Consider the following 25,445-nt stretch of genomic DNA (forward strand, 5'->3'; position numbering starts at 1 on the left):
CGGCATAACGCTCGTCAAAAGTCTCAATCAACGTGGTCTTAATAGACCCGAACATCTCTGGTATCTCTGCCCTGATGGCCGCAGCCACCTCCTCATGGATAATCCGGCGGATCTCCTCATCACTAGTCTCGCTGCTCTCTGGCATAAGTCGTGTCCTCACCATGATCTACCTCTGAAATACAACATATGATATATTAGAAATTTATTCGAGCATACTCGCACACGATAACGCATCCCTCCTTGATCTCTGGCATCCCGAAGATTCTTACTTGAATTGTACACCGCCCCAGTGTTTTCAGTAGTACGGGCCCAATACTACTGTCTACACCGTATTAGTGCACACCCCAAGTCCTCCTCTTAGGATCCCAAGTCCCAAGTACTCTATTATGCATAATCCACTCTCTATAGATCTCTCATAGCTCCTCACTGCTACCTACTCACTCTCAAGCATCTCATAGCAGCTCACTTTCCCCTAGGCTAAGGCATCACAAATCAGGCCACCCTAGTCCTAATAGGAATACCTAGCCCACTCTAGCAAGAGAATACATTATATCAATCTCATAAACATATAACATAAGGGTATTTTAGGAAATCACCGTTCGGGCGCTGACTGATCGTACACACGTCTCTGCTCTGTGTTTCTCTAAAAATCTTTTACTCTTTCTAGAAAACTTGGTTCTCTTTTGAAAATATTTTCCAAATCCTCAGTTTGAGTTCAAATACTCCCGAAGGTGTACCCGAATCCCTCAACCAAAGGCTCTGATACCAACTTGTAACGACGTAAATTTTCGAAACAATTTTTCGCATTTTATAAAAACATAATTCATTTGTAAATCATAAAAACATTATTGTTTGAAACTTAATTTATAGCATATATCAATCCCAAGATCTCATAGCATAAAAATCTCGTGTGTGTACTGATCAAGTCGACGCCTTCCCGCGATCCTCACTAGTACCTGAGACACATAACACAAAACACTGTAAGCACAAAGCTTAGTGAGTTCCCCAAAAGACCACATATAACACATATTAGCCACTCAAGGCTATAACTCTGTGGGTCCGTGCACCCAAACTCCGTGAACCCTCAGGTTCTAACTCTACAAGCATGCACATCATAAATCACATAGAAGAATGCAGTGCAACAAACAATATATATAAAACATTGTATCACATAACTCTATTTACCTACTCAAGGTAAAGTATAGTGAGAAGACTCACCTTGCGTATCTCGGTAACTCGTAAATCCCTGAAATCACTAGTGCTCGATCTCCCGAGCTATAGTCCTCCTATACACAAATATATCTCTAATTAACACATTCCCAACTAGGGTTGACTAACACTATCAAGTCAACACCGGTCAACTCTGGTCAATGGTCAACGGTCAACCCAACTCGCCGAGTCTGGCGTGGACTCGTCGAGTCCCTACGAGGACCCGATTCCTCTGAATCCCTTCCGACTCACCGAGTCACTCACCCAACTCGGTTACCCAACCCCGGTTCGAAAACACAGAACAACTCGCTCCAACTCGCCGAGTCTGCCAATGGACTCGACGAGTGCATTCCATGCATAACCCCAAACGACCTTCTGAGGTCAGACTTGTTCCAATAGCTCATAGATCCAGTCTTTCCAAACTTATTTATCACGTAAAGTTTATGTCTTGGCGCTCATATCACACCTATTGAATCATAAATGGTGTTTTAACCTCACACACAATGATCCCAAACCAAAACCTCCATAGACTCATATAAAGCTTGGACAAAGAGGCACTATGGACCTCCATGGGTCTAAATCCAGAACCTAACTCGCTTAAGGGACCATGGGAGCACTCGATCTAGTCATAAAAGGGCTCAATAAGCCCTAAATCAACATGAACATCACCTCAACAGAAAATGGTTCGAAAATAGTACCACAAACGTGATGTTCTGGACCTCAGATCTTCAGGAAGTTAACCCTCTTTCTTCCTCTTGGCTATAACTTCCTTTCCCTTGCTAGACAACACCTCCAAGGTCGACAATGGCTCCTTCTCTCACTCCAAAACTCAAGTTCACTAGGGTTTCGCTCTGGGGGGGCTGGTGAGCACAAATGACGGCCATAAGGCCCTTTAAATAGGCCCCAAACCCGAGAAATTAGGGTTTCATTAAACAGCGCGGCCTCCCCGAGTCCGGTCATTAATCCGGGTGAGAAATTGCGTCTCTACTCGACGAGTCTACGCACCAACTCGCCGAGTTCATCCACAAAACTCAAAATAAAATGAATAAATATAATACCTGAAATTCCGGATGTTACAGAATATATATTGACCTAATAATATCTTTAATTTAAATTCTTAATTTAAAACCGCCACTTACGTAATTTTAATTATAACGTAATTTATAAGCATAACTGATTTTATTTTGTCAGAATATTATTTTATTAGAATGATGTTCTTTTCATAATTTTATTCAATTAGAATATTATTGAAGAATAAAAAAAATTCTTGAATCCGAGGTTGAAAATGACAACATTCTAATATATTCTAATACATTCGAACTTAAATACAAATTCGTACATATTTTTACAAACTAAAAGCATTATACATTTTAATATAGTTATACATATTCTAAAAGAATATCAACAAAGATGAATAAAATTATTTAAAAAAACAACTACATTATGCTAGAATACTCTCATTCTCCATGTTTTCTTTATTTTCCACATCAATGGCAACCCCTTCAAAACCCAATTCAAAAATAAAAACATAATCAACTTTAAAAATATTATAACTTTCAGTATGTTCTAAAGGAATAAAACTATAATTCTAACAGAATGTGTTAGATATTAAAGACTTTTAATTTATTCTAATAGAATGTAATACTCGAGTCGCTTGATCAAGTATTCCCCGAGTCACGTGATCCAAATAATCGACTTAATCTAATTACAATGATTCTAGAGCCTACATTGTAGCTAACACAGAGGATAATACTTTGAAAAAAGGGCAGCTTATTACAAGCTAGAATGTGGTAAATATCACATTTCAAAGATCACAAAATTTTCTAAACAAAGAAAAAGTGCAAAAAATACAGATGTAACATCGCATGTTCGAAGGAGTATAACTCAGCCAATATCAATCTAATTAACACAAAGCAGAATATGAAGAAACAAATTTTAGATAATTCCAAGCTAGTATGAGAGAGATATGATAGTTCAAAGATTACAAAAAAAATGGCTGAAATATTTGATTCAAGCATTTTAACAAACATTTGGCGTACAAAATCAGATGTACACATCTTTATACTCCATTTGATGAAGCATACAACATACGTAATTAATAAATACATGAATGTGACTAAGTTTACAATAAAAGAGTGTATACTCTCAAATACTAACGAGTAATTTGTATTATCAAGAGTATGAAATTACTTTAAAGAAATCAAATTAAATTATCATGTTTATGGAATAAATAATTATAAGCAAAGTCAAAATAGAGAAAATAAAGACCCCATTTGACTAACACCAGACCAAAGTCATCGGTGAAGTAGAAAAGAAAAGTTACTGTTTAAATTTTGTAATGTATAGAAATTGTCTATATATATATATATATATATATATATATATATATATATATATATATATATATATATATATATATATATATATATATATATATATATATATTACAAAACAATCTATATATTTACGATTTTCGTATGTTGGCAGGTTTGACCCCTGTGTAGAAAATAAATTGCAAAAGTTGTCCCATAATTTGCATAAAAGGTCCTTGTGCAACTTTTTTTTATAGAAACGGTCCATGTATTTAAAACATTACAAAAATAGTCCCTACCTAACAGAAAGTTTGCAAATCATACCCTCTCACACGCCCTCATAATATATTGTCATGTTTTGTCCATATTTTTTTTGTTTCATGCTTTTGCCATATGATTTTTGTATATTTGCAAGTTTGATCCCTATACTTTCATCATTACATCATTTTCATAGAAATCACAGAAAATATCGGATTTTGTGGGTTTCACAAACAATACAAAATATTTTAGTTGAATATGCTTACGAACTCACCAACATTATATATGTTAACCATTTTAAAATAAATTGTATAATCAGGTAATCGATAAGCCGAAGAAATCATCAAGAGTATTTTGGAAATTGTATATTGATGTGTTAATCTCCCTATAATTTATATTTTGAATTATATACTGTGAAACAATGTACTTGATATGAACAATACCAGTTGTAATATGTAATGCATGGTGTCGTTTAGGTTATGTTTCATGTATATTCATTGTGATGATATTTTAATTGATAGTCACACGAGCCCTCAAACTTTTCCGCCGTCTGGCTCGGGGGTGTGGCATCTTCATCGATGATATTCTTATCTACTCACGAAGTAAAGAAGAGCATGGTCAACACCTCCGTCAAATCTTGGAAACCCTAAGAGCTGAAAGATTATATGCAAAGTTCTCAAAATGTGAGTTCTGGCTCCGCAATGTAAACTTTTTGGGTCATGTAATCAGTACAGAAGGGATTCATGTAGATCCTTTCAAGATCAAAGCCATTGAAGGTTGGGCGATTCCGAAAACACTAAAAGAAATCCGTCAATTCTTGGGTCTCGTAGGCTACTACCAAAGGTTTATCCAGAATTTTTCCAAGATAGCCAAACCCCTCACCACGTTGACACAAAAGGGTGTTCCTTTCAACTGGATGGAAAAGCAAGAGGCTGCCTTCCAAACCTTGAAGCAAGCCCTCTGTAGTGCACCAATACTATCCTTACCGGAGAGAACCGAAGACTTCATAGTCTACTACGATGCTTCAAATCAAGGGTCGGATTGTGTACTTATGCAGCGTGGAAAGGTGATAGCTTACGCATCCAAGCAACTAAAGATACATGAAGTAAATTACACCACACATGATCTTGAGCTGGGGGCAGTGGTCTTCGCCCTAAAAATTTGGAGGCACTACCTCTACGGTACAAAGTGCACCATCTTCACCGATCACAAAAGCCTCTAGCACATTCTAAACCAAAATAGTTACACATGAGATAGCGAAGATGGGTTGAGCTGCTAAATGATTACGAATGCGAGATCAAGTACCACCCATGTAAGGCTAACGTGGTAGTCGATGCCCTGAACAGAAAGGAATACTCAGGTCGCAGAGTGAAAACCCTATCTATAACCATCCAATCCCACATAACCTCGCAGATCAAGGAAGCCCAAACAGATGCTTTGAAACCAGAAAAATTTGCAAATGAAACACTGCTTAGGATGGATAAGGGCCTTGAAACCAAGGAGGACGGAGCTTATTATTTCATGAACAGAGTCTGGGTCCCTAAATCTGGGGGATTTAGAAGAATAATCATGAACGAAGCCCACAAGATGTGATATTTCGGCATCCGGGTTCGGATAAGATGTACCTGGACATTAAACAACACTATTGTGGCCAAATATGAAGGTAGAGATCGCCATTTACGTGGTCAAGTGTCTCACTTTGCGCCAAGGTGATAGTGGAATACCAAAAGCCCTCGGAACTATTACAACAGTCAATAATAACCGAGTGGAAATAGGAAATGATTACTATGGACTTCGTGACCAAATTACCAAAGACAACCGATGGGTTGGATGCTATATGGGTAATTGTCGATAGGTTAACTAAACCCGCTAATTTCCTGCCAATAAAAGAATCTTACAAGATGGAAAGTTTGACACGAATTTACATCAAAGAGATCGTGAGACTTCATGGGGTGCCAGTGTCTATTATCTTAGATCGAGATAGTAGGTTTAACTCACGATTTTGGCAGTCACTTCAGAAGGCAATGGGAACACAACTAGATATGAGCACTGCTTACTATAAAACCGATGGCCAAAGCGAACGAACCATTCAAACACTCAAAGAGATGCTCAAAGCCTGTGTGATTAATTTCGGTAAGTCATGGGATACCCACTTTCCCTTGATTGAATTCTCGTATAACAAAATCTATCACACAAGCATAAATGTTGCTCCTTTTGAGGACTTATATGGCCGCAAATGCTGATCGCCTCTCTGTCGGGCTGAGGTGAGTGACACCCAGCTAGCAAAACGACAATCACAGGATAGTACCCTTACATGACCAAAAATCAGCGAGAGACTACCGAAAAGATAATCCAAATCAAAGATCCACTCCAAGCATCGTGTGACCGGCAAAAAAGTTACGCTGACAATCGACGAAAACCTCTAGAATTTCAAGTCGTAGATCGGGTGCCATTGAAAGTCTCTCCCTGGAAAGGGATGCTCCATTTTGGGAAGCGGGTAAAACTAAACCCACGATATATTGGGCCATTCGAAATTCATGCCCGAATCGCTCCACTGGCTTATAAGTTGCAGCTACCCTCTGAGCTTAGCAACGTACACCCCGTATTCCACATTTCGAATTTGAAAAAGTGCTTATCAGTTGAAACTCTTTTCATTCCTCTAGAAGAGATCAAAATAAATGAAAATCTCCTATTCGTCAAAGAACCAGACGAGGTTATGGACCGGGAGGTGAAGCGTATGAAACAGAGCCGCATTCTGATTGTGAAGATTCGATGGAACTGCTAAGCATGGACCGGAATTCACATGGGAATGCGAATACCAGATGAAGCAACAGTACCCTCACTTATTTTCTCATTCATGATCCTACCCTTTGAAAGAATTTTGGGATGAAATTCCCTCTAACGGGGGGATGATGTCACAACTAGCATTTTAGCTAGGAAATGCTGTTTTCATGTAAACATCATCTATTGTAGGGTATGTATTCTAAGTAAAAATCATAATCTATACTTAATCAAAACTATCTATTTGAATCCAAACTCTTGATAAAGTTTAAAACCTAATATAATACATTCCATATAGTCAACTATGGGTTGAAAACCCTAGAAATCCCGGTTTAAGTTAATATGGACTAGGATCCTCTTATTGGGCCTAGGAACTATATTTGGGCTCTAATTTGACTCACTTACAAGTGATTAGGGTATTTTGGATCATATGAGCCTAGAATAATCAATCTCACTTCTAATGGGCCATAATTAGTTTCATATGCCCTAATGGGTCGTAAACTACCTCCTTGGGCACTATTGGGTCATGAACCTTCATAAAGGCCCAATAGGTCGAAAAATATTTGTTTTGGTCCTAATGATTTAGAAAAAAGTTAAGGAATGGTCCAAACTATCTCATTTCCTTTCTCCTAGCCCATTCTCGGCCTAATCAAAGCAAATGAAAAAAGAGAGGGAAGATTCAACTTGCTAGTGCCACCTCATTGTTGCATGGTGGAATTCCATGCTATAATACACCAAATATCAAGAAACTTCTCATGCACCGATGCGACATCAACTCAAGATTTTCTCTCTCTCTCTCTCTCTCTTCTCTTATTACCCTTGGCCGAGAGCACCTACAAACACACACACACACACACACACTTCCACTTTCAAACTCTCTCATAATTCCTCTCAAGCTCAAGAAAAATTCCCTCATTTCCCTTTCCACTTTTGTGACTTGGTGTGTGTTTTCAAGAGGTTTTCATCAAGTTTTTCACACTCTTGGTAAGTTGTTATCATACACAAATACCTACTTTCCATTTTATGTTGATAACTCTTCCTTACATTGGTTTATCTCCTTTCATCTCTTCATCAAAACCGAATCAAACCCCAATGTGAGTTCATACCCCTTGTCTTGTTGGTTTTACTATGTTTTGGGGGAGGATACAAGTTGTATATGTGCTAGATCTATGTATTTGTGCATGTTTATGTGTGTTTTCTATGTTATGTGTTGTGATTTTGTGATGAAACTCCATAAATCTCGAAAACTCTAACAAAAACTTGATGATATTTGTGAACTAAACCACTTTATATAACTTACGTTGAATATGAAAGTATTATACATGTAAAAGATGTTGAAAGACTAAACTGGTTATTATAAAGGGACCATTTTTGATAAATAAACAAAAAGAATGGAATTCTTATAATACTTACGGTTTTACAAGGACTAAAAGAATCATACTCATATAAAATGGGTCTTTATGAAAATCATAGTTTTAAAAAGTGCCAAAAGTGTTAAATTTCGCATAATGGGCCTTAATATGGGCCTTTACGATTTCATTTGGGCTAAATTGTAAATTTATGATTTTTATGGATTAAATTGTCATTTAAAACAAATCTGAGCCAAAAATGTAAATTTACGGTTTTATGGGCTGAAATTGTCTCTTTATTTGAATTTGGGCCTAAAATGTTATTTTCACAAAACTTGGGCCGAAAATGTAATTTTTATCTAAATTGGGCTGAAAATGTAAATTATATATATAAATAGGCCGAAAATGTCATTTTTATCTAAACTAGGTTGAAAATGTAAATTATATATAATTAGGCCGAAAATATAAAATTTTATAATAATGGGCCGAAAACATCAACTTATATATATAATTGGGCCAAAAATGTTAATTTATATACAATTGGACTAAAGATGTAAAATTTCATCTTTATTGGGTCTAATACGTATAATCCATGTTATTGGTTGGCCCATTTACATGCTTATTGGGCCTGGATAATACATTACATGTTTATTGGGCCTTAGTGGCCCATTTACATGCTTATTGGACCTAAACTATACATTACATGTTTATTGGGCCTTAGTGGTCTATTTACATGATTATTGATTCTGGATTATATATTACATGTTTATTGGGTCTTAGTGACCATTTACATTCTAATTGGACCTAAACTATACATTACATGTTTATTGGGCCTTAGTGGTCCTTCTACATGTCTGTTGGGCCTCGTACATTCATATACATACTCATTGGGCTTTTCAAACATAAAACACGCACATAAATATTATATTAGATAATATAATATTCGCATAAACTCAATTAAGGATGTTAGTGAGACATGTCGGTTGACACCTCTCGAGTGTACAATCGTAGCCTGTAGTTATAACCAGAGTCTCCTGGAGAGAGAGCAAGAGTTTGTGTATAAATCTATATGGGGTGACACCCCACACCTGAGCTGTTCGCTACAGTTAGACTAGGCCAGTCTTGGGTGACAAACCTTACCTTAAACAAGTCGACGTCTAGAAACGCCACGATAGGCGAATTCGTCATAATCAAGTATGGTTAAAACAGCTCACATAGAGATTCTCTCCATCATAAATTTTACGAAATACATAAAGAATCTTGTTAATACAAAAACATACATACACTGATATTCGGTCTTAGCGTTTGAGACCACGTCACATTGTAAACAGAAAATATAGGATTTTCTAGGAAAACATACAGTTAAGCAATACCTTCTACTTACATTAGAAAACACAAGGCTTCTATCCGGATTATATTCTTAAATACATTTCAACAACAGAAAACACACATGCATTAATACTTGATTTTGATACATCACTTTCAAACCATTTTTTTAAAAAAAATATTGGATTTTCTGATGTCTCACGAACAATACAAAACATTTCTTCAAACATGCTTATGAACTCACCAACATTATATATGTTGACATTTTCAAAATAACTTGTATTATCAGGGAATCATTAAGCGGAAAGGTCTACAAGAACATGTGGAATTTGTCTTAATTTGTTATCATCATACATTGAATATTTTGGCATGTAACTTATGATACTATACTTGATGTAAACAATGTTGGTTGTATTTTGATGTGTATGATGATGTTGTTGTCTTGTTTCAATTATATACATTGTGATGATATTATAAGATGAAGTCATACACAAGCCCCCTGATGTTTTACGCCATCTGGCTCGGGGTGTGACATATTAGGTCTTAATGGGTTAAAAGTCAAAATAATCCAAAGAGACAAAGATGTGATCTTTGTATATTTTTCCATTTTCTGTCTAGTTTTGCAAAAAGTTCTAGACAAATCATGGAGGTTCAAGTTGAGTAAAATAAGTGCCCAAAGTTCACAAATTTAGTCTAGTAACCCCATGATTTTTCCTTGACCTGTTGATGGCTCTAACTAGGGTAAAAATTGTCATTTTCACTGACCGGTCTAAATTTAGCTTCATTCATATAATGTTTTGTAAAATCCATAGTAAATCATAAAAAATAATTAGGATTAGTGTAATATATCCCTAGAAAGTTATTAAGCTTAACTTTATCGATATCAGATGATATTTTTTATTGAAGGGGTCTAAGGGGAGCAAAACTGGTCTTGAATAGACTTCAGTTTTGATGTAAACAACTGAAAATAATTTTACAGATCAATTAGTGGAATCAAGGTTTTAAGGGTTGTTTATTAATACTATATCACACTATTATAAGGAAAAAATAAGTGCCTTGATCCTTTGGATCTTTGGTGTTTGCTTGGTTGTGATCTACGATCGATTCGAGGTGAGTTCCTCACTACATGATGTTAATGTTTTATATCATTATTTTAGATCGTATGTGATTATAGGACACACACACACACACACATATATATATATATATATATATATATATATATATATATATATATATAGAATCGACATTTATGCCTTCAATCAACCAGCTTGGCATTGCTTGCTTCAGCTGAATATACCATATATTATTAATACATGATACACATCTTATTATTAACCACACACACACACACACACACACACATATATATATATATATATATATGTGTGTGTGTGTGTGTGTATGTGTGGTTAATAATAAGATGTGTGTCATGTATTAATAATATGTGGTATATTAGACTGAAGCAAGCAATGTGGAGCTAGTTGATTGAAGGCATAAATGTCGAGTCAATAGATTGAAGGCAGTAATATCGAGTCAAAAGATTGAAAGTAGTAATGCCAAGTTAATAGAATGAAGGTAGAAATATTGAATCTGATTAATATATATATATATATATATATATATGTGTGTGTGTGTGTGTGTGTGTATGTATGTATGTGTGTGCGTGTGTATATATATGTATGTATGTATGTATGTATGTATGTATATCCTTACAAAAAGGAAGATAGTCCACAAAAAAACATATTAAAACCAACTCATAACTATATGAGAATTTTGAAAACAACTGCATGGTCAAATGTTGTTTATTCGACTATTAAAAGTTTGCATATCAACATTCTCTTCATTTGTTGCAAATTCCAGAAGCTTGGTTTTAGTATGCAAAAATTAGCAATGTAATTTAATAACTACAAAATAAGAAAACTTCACAATAGATTGTTGAAAAAACTTTCAATTCTAATCGTTGCAAGTCCATCTTTCCTTATAGGGTTGGTTTTGATGATAACCAAATCGTCACACTCATACCATATTGTATTGGAATTTGTTTCACGTGACAGATTTGTAGAACATAGTATTTGAATTTAAGCGAAATGATTTGAATTTGTTGTGGAAAATCAAATCAACATTGAGTTATTAGAAAACCTACAATCATTTTCGTCTTATTTAAGATAATTAGTCAAATTTATGATGTGGTCGTCTACTATGACAATCCAATAAACTTAATAACCACATTAAATATAAAAGTACCTTAGTAATCATATAGTTTAGGTTTTCAAGTATCATATACCCTTCAGGTCCTGTTTTTCTTATATAGCAAGTTACTTTCTCTTTACTGTTTCATTTTATTTAGTTATATGCTTCAATCCTCATAATAACGTATTGAATATATTAATCTATTGATTCCAAGACCATTTTAATCCATTTCCGTAGTTATATATATATATATATATATATATATATATATATATATATATATATATATATATATATATAATAAAAGCAAAATGTTCATTTGGGACATTTTTGCCCTTTTTTCCCATTTTTAAAACTTATTCCACATATCATGGATTCTTATGTTCACCCAATGTTATGTAATCTAGTAATGTAAATATGGTGTTTAAGATAATCTACGGAACCTTTTAAAGTACTTTTTGTTTCAACATTTTTTTTGAAAATTTTCTCATTTAGGCATCATACTTTGCCTAAAATGTGTTATCTCAGGTTTTAGCATGTCATGTTAGTAACTTTATGTTCCTCACAAGTTTTCAAATCAATGCAAATATTTAGATTTCAACATATCTTTTATTTTGTAGTTTTATGTCATTGCGACAATTTACTCTTTTTTAAAATTAAGTAAAATTCCATTTTTATCAACTAAAACTTGTCATATTTTCGCTAAAACTCATATCTAAAAATTTATGAACTTATTCTAAGTTAATTCTATTCAATTTGTTTAAAAATATCAAATTTGACAATAAGTCAACTAATCATTTTTTACAGCACCAAAAATAGCATGTAGCTAACTTTAAACCGTTATAAGTTTTACATGCGATCTCCATATCAATTGAACCAACTTCCTGCACCTTCCTCTTATTCTCGAATGTAATTTTTGCTCAAGAATCAACTGATTTAGATATTTATAACATAAGTTATGGAGCCCTAAAGCTAGGATCTTAATACTTTAATTTCTAGAGTTAGATTTTTTTTTTGCATTCCATTATCTTCCATTTCATATCAGTTGGTCAAAAATAAAAAATCAACCATGAGCTAACCAATTTAATCATTCATTATCTACTGTTTTTTACGCTTTCAACTCAAAAACCACTACAAGATTTCCAATTTTGAACAAATAGACACCATCAACAATGATTAATAATAATAGTAGACTTTATACACAAGGAATATACCTGAAAAGTAGCCCCAGTTACAGTTGTTGATTTCTACCCAACCCTTATAGCACTTAAAAGAGCCTAGTAAAGTGACACGGTAAATGATGTTTTAACTTAAATTTTAAACTTGAAATGATCATAAAATAACTAAAATTTTAAGAGAAATCATGGTCCTTATGTATGTTAAAACTGCTCCATTACAATCTCGGCCCGAAAGGCCCCGAGATGACAATCTAAGAGCTCCAAAATGCCTTCCTTGATTAAACCAAAGATCACAGGAGTCCATTCCAGAACATCGCGGGTAATCTCCTATGAGATGAACTCTCGCATGCGCTCATCGATCGGCTCAGTACCTGCACCTGAGTCGGAACCAGAACCTGAACCCCATTCCCGAGTTCTAAACGGCATACTAAAAAACAACATGCAAAAGATCAGAACATACCCACAAATCCTCATCCCACAGGCTTCCTAGATTCTCCAAGACTCTCCCCAATTCGAGTATGGATCTTGTGCTTTCAGTAGTACGAGCCCAATACAACCTTCAATACCTATCCGTACTTTCCTCAAGAATCATCTTGAATCATCAAATTCACCTCCTCAGACTAATACTCCAAGCACTTGCTAAGCAGCATAACAAAACCTACTGAAGCATTTCCTAGGCTTTCCTAGCTTTTCGACCTCACCCTGCCATGAACTGATGAAGGACTCCCCATAGTTCCAGTTACCCACCTCACGAATACAATCACATGCAACAAAGTATAGATAATCCTTTGAGTAATAGACTCATCCCTATAACGGTTGGGCTCAAACGAGAGTTGTGCAATAGGGCCAAATCCATCACTAGGAGATTATTCAACCTCTGTCACATGTGACTTAACATATTCACTTAGTAGCCAACTCCCATTATATAAGAGTCCCACAAAGCTCAAAGCAAGCAACATTCATGTAGTAGCATTCCAACCAATAGGATAATCAAGAACATCCAACCTTAAACACCACAATTCATGCTAGGAACTTTCACTCTTGCTGTTGATTTCCTTACGCATACAAATTATACCCACTCTGCATCCCATGCTTCCTAAGCTACAAGGCATCACATATCAGGTCAATCTAACACAGACTGATCAGAACTAGCATGAAATTCTACAAGCTCATACAATAGGAACACAAGGCATCCCTCTAAGCATTCTATCATGCAAACACTTAGCAGATCCTTAGCCCTAACTAGCATGCAATTCACAGATTCATAAATCAAATCATATTAGATAACATATATGGGTATTTTGGGAAAAACTTACTTGAGGTCGACTGATTGCATGCACTACACCCTTTCTTGTCTTAGAATGCTCTTTTCTTAAAATACATTTATTTTTTAAAAACTTTGCCAAATCCTCAGTTTGAGTTCAGATACACCCGATAGTATATTCGAATCCCTCAAACCAAGGCTCTAATACCAACTTGCAACGTCCCAAATAACACCCGAAAAATTTCATTTTTAAATTCTAAAATAGTGAATCATATCATTTTCATAAAACCAAGGTAAATCAAGTTTTAACAATATATCATCGTTACCAGGGCAAATCACAGAATGCAGAAACATGTGGTGTGTGTTCTGCAATCATCCCAAGCTCATCCTTTTGAAAATAGAAGTACCTGAAACATAAACTGAAAACAGTAAGCATAAGCTTAGTGAGTTCCCCAAAATACCACATACTATACATGCACAGATAAACACATAATGGGCCTCGCCCGGCATCAAGCCTCGCTCGGTATTGTAGCGCCTGGTTCCTGATATGTAATTTAAAATTTTGCACATTTACTCTGGGACTCGATGAGTTTGAGGCCCCAACTCGTCCAGTAGAGGTTAAAATTGGATGCGGGTGGAAGAACCTACTCGCCGAGACGGATGCCCTGACTCGACGAGTAGGCCAGTCTAGATGAAACCCTAATTTTAAGGGGTTGCACCCTATTTAAACGCCTTAACACCCCTATTGTGGCCTCCCTCATTGCCTACCTTTGTCTAGAAAGCCCTAATTTGAAACCCTAACCTAGTTTGAGTGTTCTTGAGCCATTTTTGTGTATTTATGGTGGTTGTGAAGTGTGGGAAGGAAAAAAAAAGCTTGGGAGTTCAAGAGGAAGTAGGTAGAGTGATGAATTTAGATCTTGAACCTAGGAGGGTTCTCATGGCATAAAGGTGCCAACTTTATTGCCATAAGATCCCCATGCATCTTGTAAACTCCTTTTAGGGCCTTTTGAGCTAAATGGCCCATGCATGAATGTAAAGTTTGCAACTTTACGTGTTATATTTACTCTTGGAGGTTGGATCTATGTTCTGGATACATTAAGGTCGAATGAAATCGACTATAGAGTTTTGGACATAGAAGGACTTGGCGATTCACTCATGTGACTCGGCGATTCAGGTCGTAGTTTTCCCCAAATCTCTTCTAATAACGAGCAATGTGTTGAGTTGGAAGAAGACTCAGCCAATGGGGTTCGTTTATGAACCTGAGAATCATGGAACTCGGTGAGTTCGAGCTATGTCCCAACTATATGAAGATGGACTTGGAGAGTCTAGAACTAAAGTGTCATCTTGCATGAAGATGGGCTCGACGAGTTCATTAAGAAATCGACGAGTCAAGGGCTAAACGTCCCTTCTAACATGAAGACGGACTCGGCGAGTAAAGGGTGAACTCGCTGAGTCACGTGCAAAGGATCCCGAATCTGTATGATGGGCAACTCGGCGAGTTATTGGAAGACTCGACGAGTAGGATTTAGCTTGTACCAATTATTGGACCATGGTACTCGACGATTGGGTGGACCAACTCGGCGAGTTGAGTCAACCAAATGTGTACTTTGACCAAAAGTTGACTTTAACCAAGGTGTTGACCTTAACCTTGACTTTGACCTGAGTTGACCGTAACATAGTAATTAAGGAAGATGGTTATGTGTAGGAATTGAGAGGAGCTGATCTCGGCAGTGAGGACAGTTCAAAAACTTCACGACACTGAGGCGGGTTACCTTCCAGTAGAAGTGGGTCGAAGGCACCAAGGCCGACCCACTAGTAAGAGTTATAGTAGAGATAATTGTATTTGTGATAATTATCTAGTATGTTGTTGTCTGTTATGATTATCTGCTAGTATGATATGTTGTTATGTGATAAGTGATAGGGGTATGTTAGACCCCAGTACCGGTCGAAAGGACCGAAGCGGTAGTTAATACTCGGTTATGTTAGACAGTTTATGATATTTATGCTATGATACTATGTAGTCGCAGTAGGGAGTGAAATAGTCCCCGGATACCGGTTGAAAGGACCGAAGGGGAGGTCAGCACCCAGATATGCTAGGTAAGATAATGGTCGACAGGACCGAAGGGGATGCCAGCACACTGATATGCTAGGCAAAGTACCGGTCGACAGAACCGAAGGGGTAGTTAATACCCAGTTATGTTATTTAGTATATGCTATCTATGGTATGTGGTATGATGGGGGAACTCACTAAACTTTGTGCTTATAGTTTTCAGTTTTGTTTTCAGATACCTCTTCGTCGAAGGGGAAGGAGCCGGCACAGTAACAGCGCATCACACACACATGATTTCCGCACTATGATGTTCTTGGGATTGTACTCTAATGATATTTTGTCTTCATCATATGATTTGAGACATGTAATTGTGGTTTTGATGAATGATGTGATTTGACTATGTTTTTCTTATAAATGATTTTCTAAATTGTAATATCAAAAATGAATTTTTTGGTCTTGAAAATTGAATTGTTACGGGTATACAGATTGGGCCCTGTCTAGCATACATATATAATATAAACACATAATCATGCAATAATCACAAAGACACATAGCATACAAAATAATCATCGGGACCTGCCTGACATTTGGCTCCGCCATATAAGTACACAACACATGCAAGAGTCAAGAAAACATTTAGCACCCTAACGTAATAATGAGCCGGCATTGGTTCCTTCGACCCGCTAAACACAGTGAGGAAACTCACCTCGTAGTGCTAAATCTCACAGAAAGAATCTCTTGTTGCTGGTCTGACAATATTCTCGTGCTAACAATCACAAATAATCATCCAGTCAATAATTTGATCCCAACTCACTCAAAGAATCTAAACTAGGGTAAAAGCCATTTTTACCCTTCTCTATGCTTGGCCTAAATCACAAGCCCAAACCAATAACCCAAAGGCCCAAATTCTATATAAACACATAAGGCCCAAATATGGAAAATTGGGCCCAAATCCTTCATGGGTATTAATCCAAGGTCCTAAAATATACCTTAGCCAAAAACACTTGAATTCTGATAGCCCAACAAGGCCATAAGCATCTAAGTCAAACTATGTCCCAAATCGAAGCCCAAAACATCTGAAGTCCAACTGGTTGAGTACGTGGGGTGTACTCACCACGTACGCGCAACATACTCGCTTTAGGGCTTGTACGCTAAGCGTATCTGCTTGTATGCCTAACGTACTCCTCCATTTGGCCATTTTCCATTTCTTAACCCATTAATACATTACTACAAAACTTATATCTAACTTCTTTGAGATGGTTTATCACATAAAGTTGCCAACTTTATGTGCATGAATAACTTAATGAAGCTCTTAAAGCTTAAAATGACTTAACGTATGCATGAGACCACCAAAACCATAAAGCTTGCACCTTTAAGCTTAAGAACCTCATAATATGCCCAAATCTAAAAGAATAAGCTCCACAAAAGACTTAGCTCAACAAACTAACCAAAAAGGGACCAAAAGCATAAAAACTATGATATGAAGAGATCTAAACATACAATGATAAAGGTTGGGGCTTTATACATCAAAAGTCACAAAAGATGGGGCTAAATCTGGTTCTCTAAGCTTCCTTCCAATGAATGAGTCTTCCACTTCTTCGTCTTTCACTTCAAGGAGCACAAATCACCCAAAAATCAAGCCCAAAGCCCAATAACACTCAAAGAGGCTATTAGGGTTCGAAATTAGGGTTTTAGGGCAATAGGGGCTAATAAAGAGGCCAACCCTAGGAAAAGGTAACGAGAATCTCTACGCTTTTATCAACTCATATTTGCATTAAAATTTCCCGAAAAAAAATTCCAATTTCCATAGAAGCCCGAGCTAACACTTTAACAAAATACCCATTAGTTCCAAAACACAAACCAAACACTCAGAATATCTAAATTACGTCACCCACATCCAAATGGGTAACGATTCGGGATAGGGCGTTACATTTTACAAACATGGTCCCATGTTTTTCAATCATTTTCCTTAAAACTAACATGGAAAAAGATAAAATGGATTAAAGTACAAAAGAAATGTTTATGCGTCACTTTCTTATCATTCTATACATCTTTATAGTCATGAAAGTATAAACAAACTCTATATTTCTCAAATACACTAAGAGAAGAAACTCAGAGAAACCAAACAAGAACTAATATTAGTAGAGACTCAATGAGAAAAGCTTTCATCTACAATAAACAATAAAAGTACATTGTTCTAAACAATAAAAGTATAAAAATGACATCACAAAGGCTTAAAGCCAAAAATCGATCAACTTTTACATAACACACTACCTTTTCCCTTACCCCTACCTTGCTAAAACTGAGCATCCAATGCATATCTGCAATGATAATGAGTTCAAAACTCATTGTAGTTGCTTCTACACTCACTGACCACCAGCCATGTTACGTCCAAAAATCAAAAGACCCAATCGGAATTCCTAATGCCCAAGTTCATATCCTAATTAACCTAATAAAAAATCCAATAAAACCCTAAGGATTATAAATATATGGGTCGTATAATTGAAATAGAAATTACAAGAGTACTCAATTTAAATCCAGAAAGCATGAAATTATATTTAATAAAGAAAATAGTTACCTTAAAGTGTGGAAAGATTGCAATTGAAAATCTGCACCTACACCTCGAAGTCAAAACCAAAAAAAATCCAAATAGGATGTGGTTCAAATCTTGGTTGTAACTGATTAGAAACCAGAAAAACGAAAAAGATAGTAGCAGGCGCTGAGTTGTGATATACTAAACCTTGCGGGTAGAGATCGACGGTCAAAAGGTTGAAAAACACTCGAGAAGCGGTCAGTAAAGCCAAAAAATGATCGTTACAAAGGGGATTGCGTATTATAGCATACCGGCTCCGAAGGTGGCGTAGTCGAACAATGATGACGGTGGTTTCAGGAAGATGAAAAACCGAATGCAATCAAATGACAATCAAAATTTGAAGAACCTATGAAGTCATAAAACAACACAACTAAACCACAATTAGCAAAATGTTTAAAAATTATACCTTTAATCGAAGTAAAAACATGGGATGACTCTAGAAAACCACCACAAAAATCATTTGTGTGTGAGAGAAAAGAACGGATACGATGTCTAGGTTTTAGAGAGAAAGAGCATCGATGGTAGTGTGGGTTTTCTTTGATGGTGGTTGAAGGATATGGGGGAGGGGAGTCCGAGATGAAGCGTATTTGAATTAAAAGGTTTCAAATTTTAAATGAATCCGGAATTAATGGAATGAGATAAGATTTGATGAGAAATATAAGAATTCAAACGTTGTTAAAATTTAATATTATTTTATGAATGACTATTTGTACTATAAGTTTAATTGTTTGAACATTTTAAAAAAATAATATATTATATTGAATCTATTTTTAGAAATAATGAAGTTTCTAATGCTAACATAATCCTTTTGAATTATAAACTAATGTAATTAAGAATTTTGCTAAAATGTTTTTAGTATTTGCAGATTTAGACCCTATAAATTTATAATTTATAAAAAAAATGTCCCTATGAGTATGAGTATTTTCTTAGAAAACTAATCCCTATTATTAATATTTTTGTATGTTGGAAGGTTTAGTAGATGTATAGAAAATAAATTACAAAAATTGCCCCTATAATTTACAAAAAAAGGTTATCCCGTATTTTTAAAGAAACAATCCATATGTTTTAAAAGATTACAACACTTATCCATAAAGTTTTGCCAAAAAGGTTCAACAGTTGCCGGTTTTGGGTTCTATTTAACTTTTTTTTCTCGTTAGTATGTGGAGTTGACACTTTTGGTACCATGAGTTCGATATTTTCTACTATTAATATTTACCAAATGTGACATGTCAAGTTTTTGCGATATTAGCTTGTGGAATTAGTGCTTTTAGTCCCCTACATTCGATATTCTACTATATGACCCTACTTTCTTCAAAAAATTATACACACATGAAATAGAAAAAATAACCGAGAAATAAAACCAAAAAAACACTGAAATATATAAATATGAAAAAAAAAATCAAACCATCGTGAAGTTCATCATCAAAGTAAAAACTAAATAGCCAACTTGCATATTTTTTATCTAATCTAACTACAAAAAATTATCATTTTAACATCTTTATTGTAACATTTTAACAGCAAAAATTGTCCATAATAAACAACTTTTACATCAAAAAAATGAAACGATTAAGCCCACTCACACCACACATTCTACGACAAAGAAAACGAAAGAATTCCAAGATCCACGGAAAAAGAGCACAATAACTACAATCCAAAATTATTATCAACATATTTTGGCAACATAGTATTATCGTGGTGAAAATCTATTTCACTTATGAAAAATCTATTTCACTTTTATCCCACTTATATACACCTTCTGAAGTATAATCTCTTAATCGTAAAAAAATAAAACTATAATCCTACATAAAATTTTAAAAAATAAAATAAAAATAAAAACTGACCCAAGGCGACGCCCGCTTTTCTTTTCTAGTTACCACAGATACTCAAACACACTTAAATAATATATACAAAACTAATTACAAAAGCAAAACCATCACTCATATATGTTACAAATGCAACCATTTACACTGAAAAAAGAAGACTTGCTTTTAAACAATCCTCATATATCGTCTTCATCAAAGTGTAAGCATCCTAATACACAGATTCGGTTTTATATATATATATATATATATATATATATATATATATATATATATATATATATATATATATATATATATATATATATATATATATATTTGCGCATATTCAAGTGGCAGTGTACAGATCCACAAGGGTTTGCATGACCTGTACCTGTGCAGCAAGACATTTTATGTAATCAGCAGTTTCATCCACCAAACACCATGAGTCCATGCTTCCAGCACCAGGAACCAATTTTCTAAGCTTCGATTCCTGACCTGAACACTTAAATGGGTTAAAGGACACCTCGTCTCTTATAGGGTTAGGGTTTCTTCTCTTTATAGACACCTTTGCATGGTGACGATGAGGAAGATTAGTCATGATTCTATGCTCAGCCCGCTTTCTATTACTTCGCAATAACTCCAGGTTTCTTGGTCGGTTTTTGATCTTAGATAAAACGGCACGGCTCCATGCTCTTCTTGATCCCACAACAGACGCCATAGCTGTATACGCTGCGATTTTGACACGACCAGATATGCGATGCATCTGGTTATCATGAGCAGATCCTTTTTGGTTCTTTAGGTTGTTTAGAGCTCGAACAAATCGACGCGCAAACTGGTTCTTGAGATAGATAGGGTTTACGGATGTGGGTTGTTGAGATGATGACATGATGGGGATGAATAATAGATCTTGAAATAGGGTTTCTGAAAAAGAGTAAATTTGGGGATGAAAGATTGTGTTTCTGACACAAACGGGTCCTCTAAAAAAACAGAACTCCGAATCTTCGTCGAAGAGAGAGAGAGATGTGCTTGAGACGAACAAACGTGTGAAGAGATAAAAAGAGACTTGAAAATGGGAGGTGAAAAAGAAAAAGACATCGGAATATATATATATATATATATATATATATATATATATATATATATATATATATATATATATATATATATATATATATATATATATATATATATATATATATATATATATATAGGGTTAGGTTCATGTGAGACAACCTAATTTTGTGAGACAGTAACACGCTTTTTTTTTTTTTTTTTTTTTTTTAAATTTTTTAGTTAATTCAAGTTTCGAAAATCATATTTAAATTTTTTTTTTATTTTTCCATTTATTTTGGATTTTAAAATTAATTTTAGAATATATAAAGTGTAATATTCTATTAGAATATTTCACGTATTTTTCAAAAAAAAATAGGATTTTTTTTATTTTTTTAATATTTTTTTTTAGTTAATTCAAGTTCCGAAAATAATATTAAATTTTTTTTTTTACATTTTTCCATTTATTTTGTATTTTAAAATTATTTTTTAGAATATATCAGTGTAATATTCTATTTAGAATATTTTACGTATTTTTCAATAAAAAAAACAAGATTTTTTTTATTTTTTAAAATTTTTTTTAAAATTTTTTTTAGTTAATTCAAGTTCCGAAAATAATATTTAAAAAAAAAAAAAGAATTTTTGGATTTTTCCATTTATTTTGCATTTTAAAATTATTTTTAGATTTGGTCTAACGGTCTCACAAAATTAAAATGGTCTCAAATAAACCTGAACCTATATATACACACACACACACACACACACACACACACACATATATATATATATATATATATATATATATATAGGGTTAGGTTTATGTGAAAACAACTTAATTTTGTGAGACCGTGAGACGCATTTTTTTATTTTTTTTAGTTAATTCAAGTTCCGAAAATAATATTTAAAAAAAGAATTTTTTGATTTTTCCATTTATTTTGCATTTTAAAATTATTTTTAGAATATGTACAGTGTAATATTCTATTTAGAATATTTCACGTATTTTTCAAAAAAATAGGATTTTTTTAAAATTTTTTTTAGTTAATTCAAGTTCCGAAAATAATATTTGAATTTTTTTTTTGGATTTTTTCATTTATTTTGAATTTTAAAATTATTTTTAGATTTGGTCTCACGATCTCACAAAATTAGCATGGTCTCAAATGAACCTGAACCTATATATATATATATATATATATATATATATATATATATATATATATATATATATATATATATATATATATACTTAAGTTAATGTGAGACGATCTAATTTTGTGAGACCATGAGACGAAATCCTAACCACTTATTTATTAGATAAACAAAAACCTTTTTAAAATACAAAATACTTGAAAATTTTTGAAATTTTTTTTTCCAATAATATTTTCGGAATATCTATTTTCAAAAAAAAATACCAAAAAATAAATAAATAATAACAAAAAAATAAATATTTTACATATTTTAGTAGAATATTTAATTAAAATATTTAATTAGAATATTCTACATATCTGGCAAATCTAATAAAATATTTTAAACCTTCTAAAAATCATATTAAAGAAATGGATGTATAGTTGTATATTGGATGCATATACACTAGATTTTACCATAAAACTCATCTCTTTTTACCAAAAAACTCGTCTCTTGTTTTTCGTTTAAATTTTTTGAATTACGTCTTTTATCCGAAAAAAAACCTCGAATATACCGTTGTTCTCGATATTTCGTCCTCTTTCCATAGAGATCAATGTTGATATATATATAAAAAAGCTTTTAAGGAAAAACACACTTTGTTTTGTTGTTTTTATTCAATATTTAAGTTTATTTTAATTTAAAAATAAACTAATTATACCAAAATTTTCAATTTTTTGTCCTCTATTATTTAACATCAACACTGGTTAAAAAAAAAAAAAAAAACAATCAGTTTAGATTCACAATGTGAATATGAAGTATAAATATTTCAGTCTTAACATTCACAATGTGAATATAACTTACTATTATTCACATTGTGAATCTATATTGAAATTTCATTTTTTTTACACCAGTATGAATCTATATTTAAAGAGTACCAATATATATATGAATTTTGGTATATTTGTTAAAAAATTTCGATAAAAAATATGACTTAACTTAAGGGAACAAGAGTAAAATTATATGGATATTTAGGAACCAACTTAAGGGAAGTATTGAGTACGGAATTTATACCATATAAACACATAAGACACAATTGTTCACAATATAAACATATAAGACACGATATATAAATACACTACAGCGGCCAAAGAAATGGATGTATAGTTGTATATTTGATGCATATACAACGGATTTTAGCATAAAACCCACCTCTTTACCAAAAAACTCGTCTTTTTTTTTTTCGTTTAAATTTTTTGAGTTACGTCTTTTATCCGAAAAAAAACCTCGAATATACCGTTGTTCTCGATGTTTCGTCCTCTTTCCTTAGAGATTAATGTTGATATATATAAATTTTTTTTTAAAGAAAAACACACTTTGTTTTGTTGTTTTTATCAATATTTAAGTTTATTTTAATCCAAAAATAAACTAATTATACCAAAATTTTCAATTTTTTGTCCTCTATTAAATTAACATCAACACTGATTTAAAAAAAAAGAAAAAAAAAAAAAAACTCAATCAGTTTAGATTCACACAATGTGTATATGAAGTATAAATATTTCAGTCTTAACATTCACAATGTGAATATAACTTACTATTATTCACATTGTGAATCTATATTGAAATTTCATTTTTTTTACATCAATATGAATCTATGTTTAAAGAGTACCAATATATATGAATTTTGATATATTTATTAAAAAATTCGATAAAAAATAGGCCTTAATTTAAGGAAACAAGAGTAAAATTATATTTATATTTAGGAACCAACTTAAGGGAAGTATTGAGATCGGATTTTATACCATATAAACACATAAAACACAATTGTACACAATATAAACATATAACACACGATATATAAATACACTACAACACATAATACATGACACATTACAACATATAACACCTTTAAACACCCCCCCCCCCCCCCCCCCGGACCCCTCTCTCTCATTTGGTATCAGAGCTTAGATTACCTGAAAAATAAAATATTAGATTATTTAGGACTAAAACTTACAACTTATATAAAAATATCATTGGTCCTTACTCATAAAAATAAAATTAAGAATAATTTTGATAAAGATCATCAATATAATTTTAATTCTGCAGACCCTTGTTTAAATACAATTATAGACATACTTAATAATCTAGCGAATAATCTAGAAAATAAAATTGAAAAAATTCAAAATACATTAGCTTTACTTTATAAAGACGTCAATACTTTAGATTAAAAAAATAGATTATATTAAAGATCAAAATAAAACTATACTAGATAAAACAATTCACTATAAAATCGAAGATAAATTTTTTAAAGAAACTATAAATTGTTTAGTAGAAAAAATAGAAAAACAAAAATATCCAGAAAAAAATCAAGTAAGATAAAAGACGATATTAAAATATTAACAGAACAAATACAATCTTTGTCACTAAAACCAACAGGATTTGAAAAAATAACAAGAAAAACTATTAGAACAGAGAAAAAACACAACCTTTTAGTTTTGGTATTACAATAAAATATTAATAACAGAATCATCTCGTAAAAGTTTAAGCATAACTCCTAAAAATATTATAAGTAGAATAGCAAGTAAACGTGAAGAATATGATACTAATCTAGAAGAATTACTTGATCCTGAAAAAGATTATAATAGGTTTCGAACTCATGACTTACAATTATTAAAACCATAAATATTATATAATAAAGGATATTTTGAAAATACTATCTAATTTTATAGAGATAGGGTATCTAAACGATATCTAGGCTCAAATAAAGATTTTCTGATTTGTTTTTTTTAATGTGCATTTATGCACATTTAATGTTCATGTATATGCATCCAAGTGTATTTGCGTCTACGGTTCATATAATTGTTGATTATCAATGTTACAATGGATAATCATGCGTTCGCAGTCAATATAAATGTTGATTACCATGCGTCTCCGCTCCATTTAACAGATGATTATCGATAT

The 25,445-nt window shown here is 33.3% G+C and overlaps 1 protein-coding gene across 1 annotated transcript; it reads right to left on the minus strand.

Moving 5' to 3' along the window:
* Nucleotides 1–20,661: 20,661 nt before the first annotated feature.
* Nucleotides 20,662–21,201, minus strand: LOC145046973 (transcription factor IBH1-like). The gene has a single exon (XM_078995228.1). The coding sequence runs from the start codon at nt 21,199–21,201 to the stop codon at nt 20,662–20,664; it is 540 nt and encodes a 179-aa protein (XP_078851354.1).
* Between the last annotated feature and the right edge of the window lie 4,244 nt (nt 21,202–25,445).

Source organism: Lactuca saligna, chromosome 5, assembly GCF_052625555.1.
Source record: "Lactuca saligna cultivar CGN05327 chromosome 5, ASM5262555v1, whole genome shotgun sequence".
NCBI classification, from domain to species: domain Eukaryota; kingdom Viridiplantae; phylum Streptophyta; class Magnoliopsida; order Asterales; family Asteraceae; genus Lactuca; species Lactuca saligna.

Coding starts and splice junctions, on each gene's coding strand:
- LOC145046973 (XM_078995228.1), bottom strand. CDS start 21,201: ATGTCATCATCTCAACAACCCACATCCGTAAACCCTATCTATCTCAAG.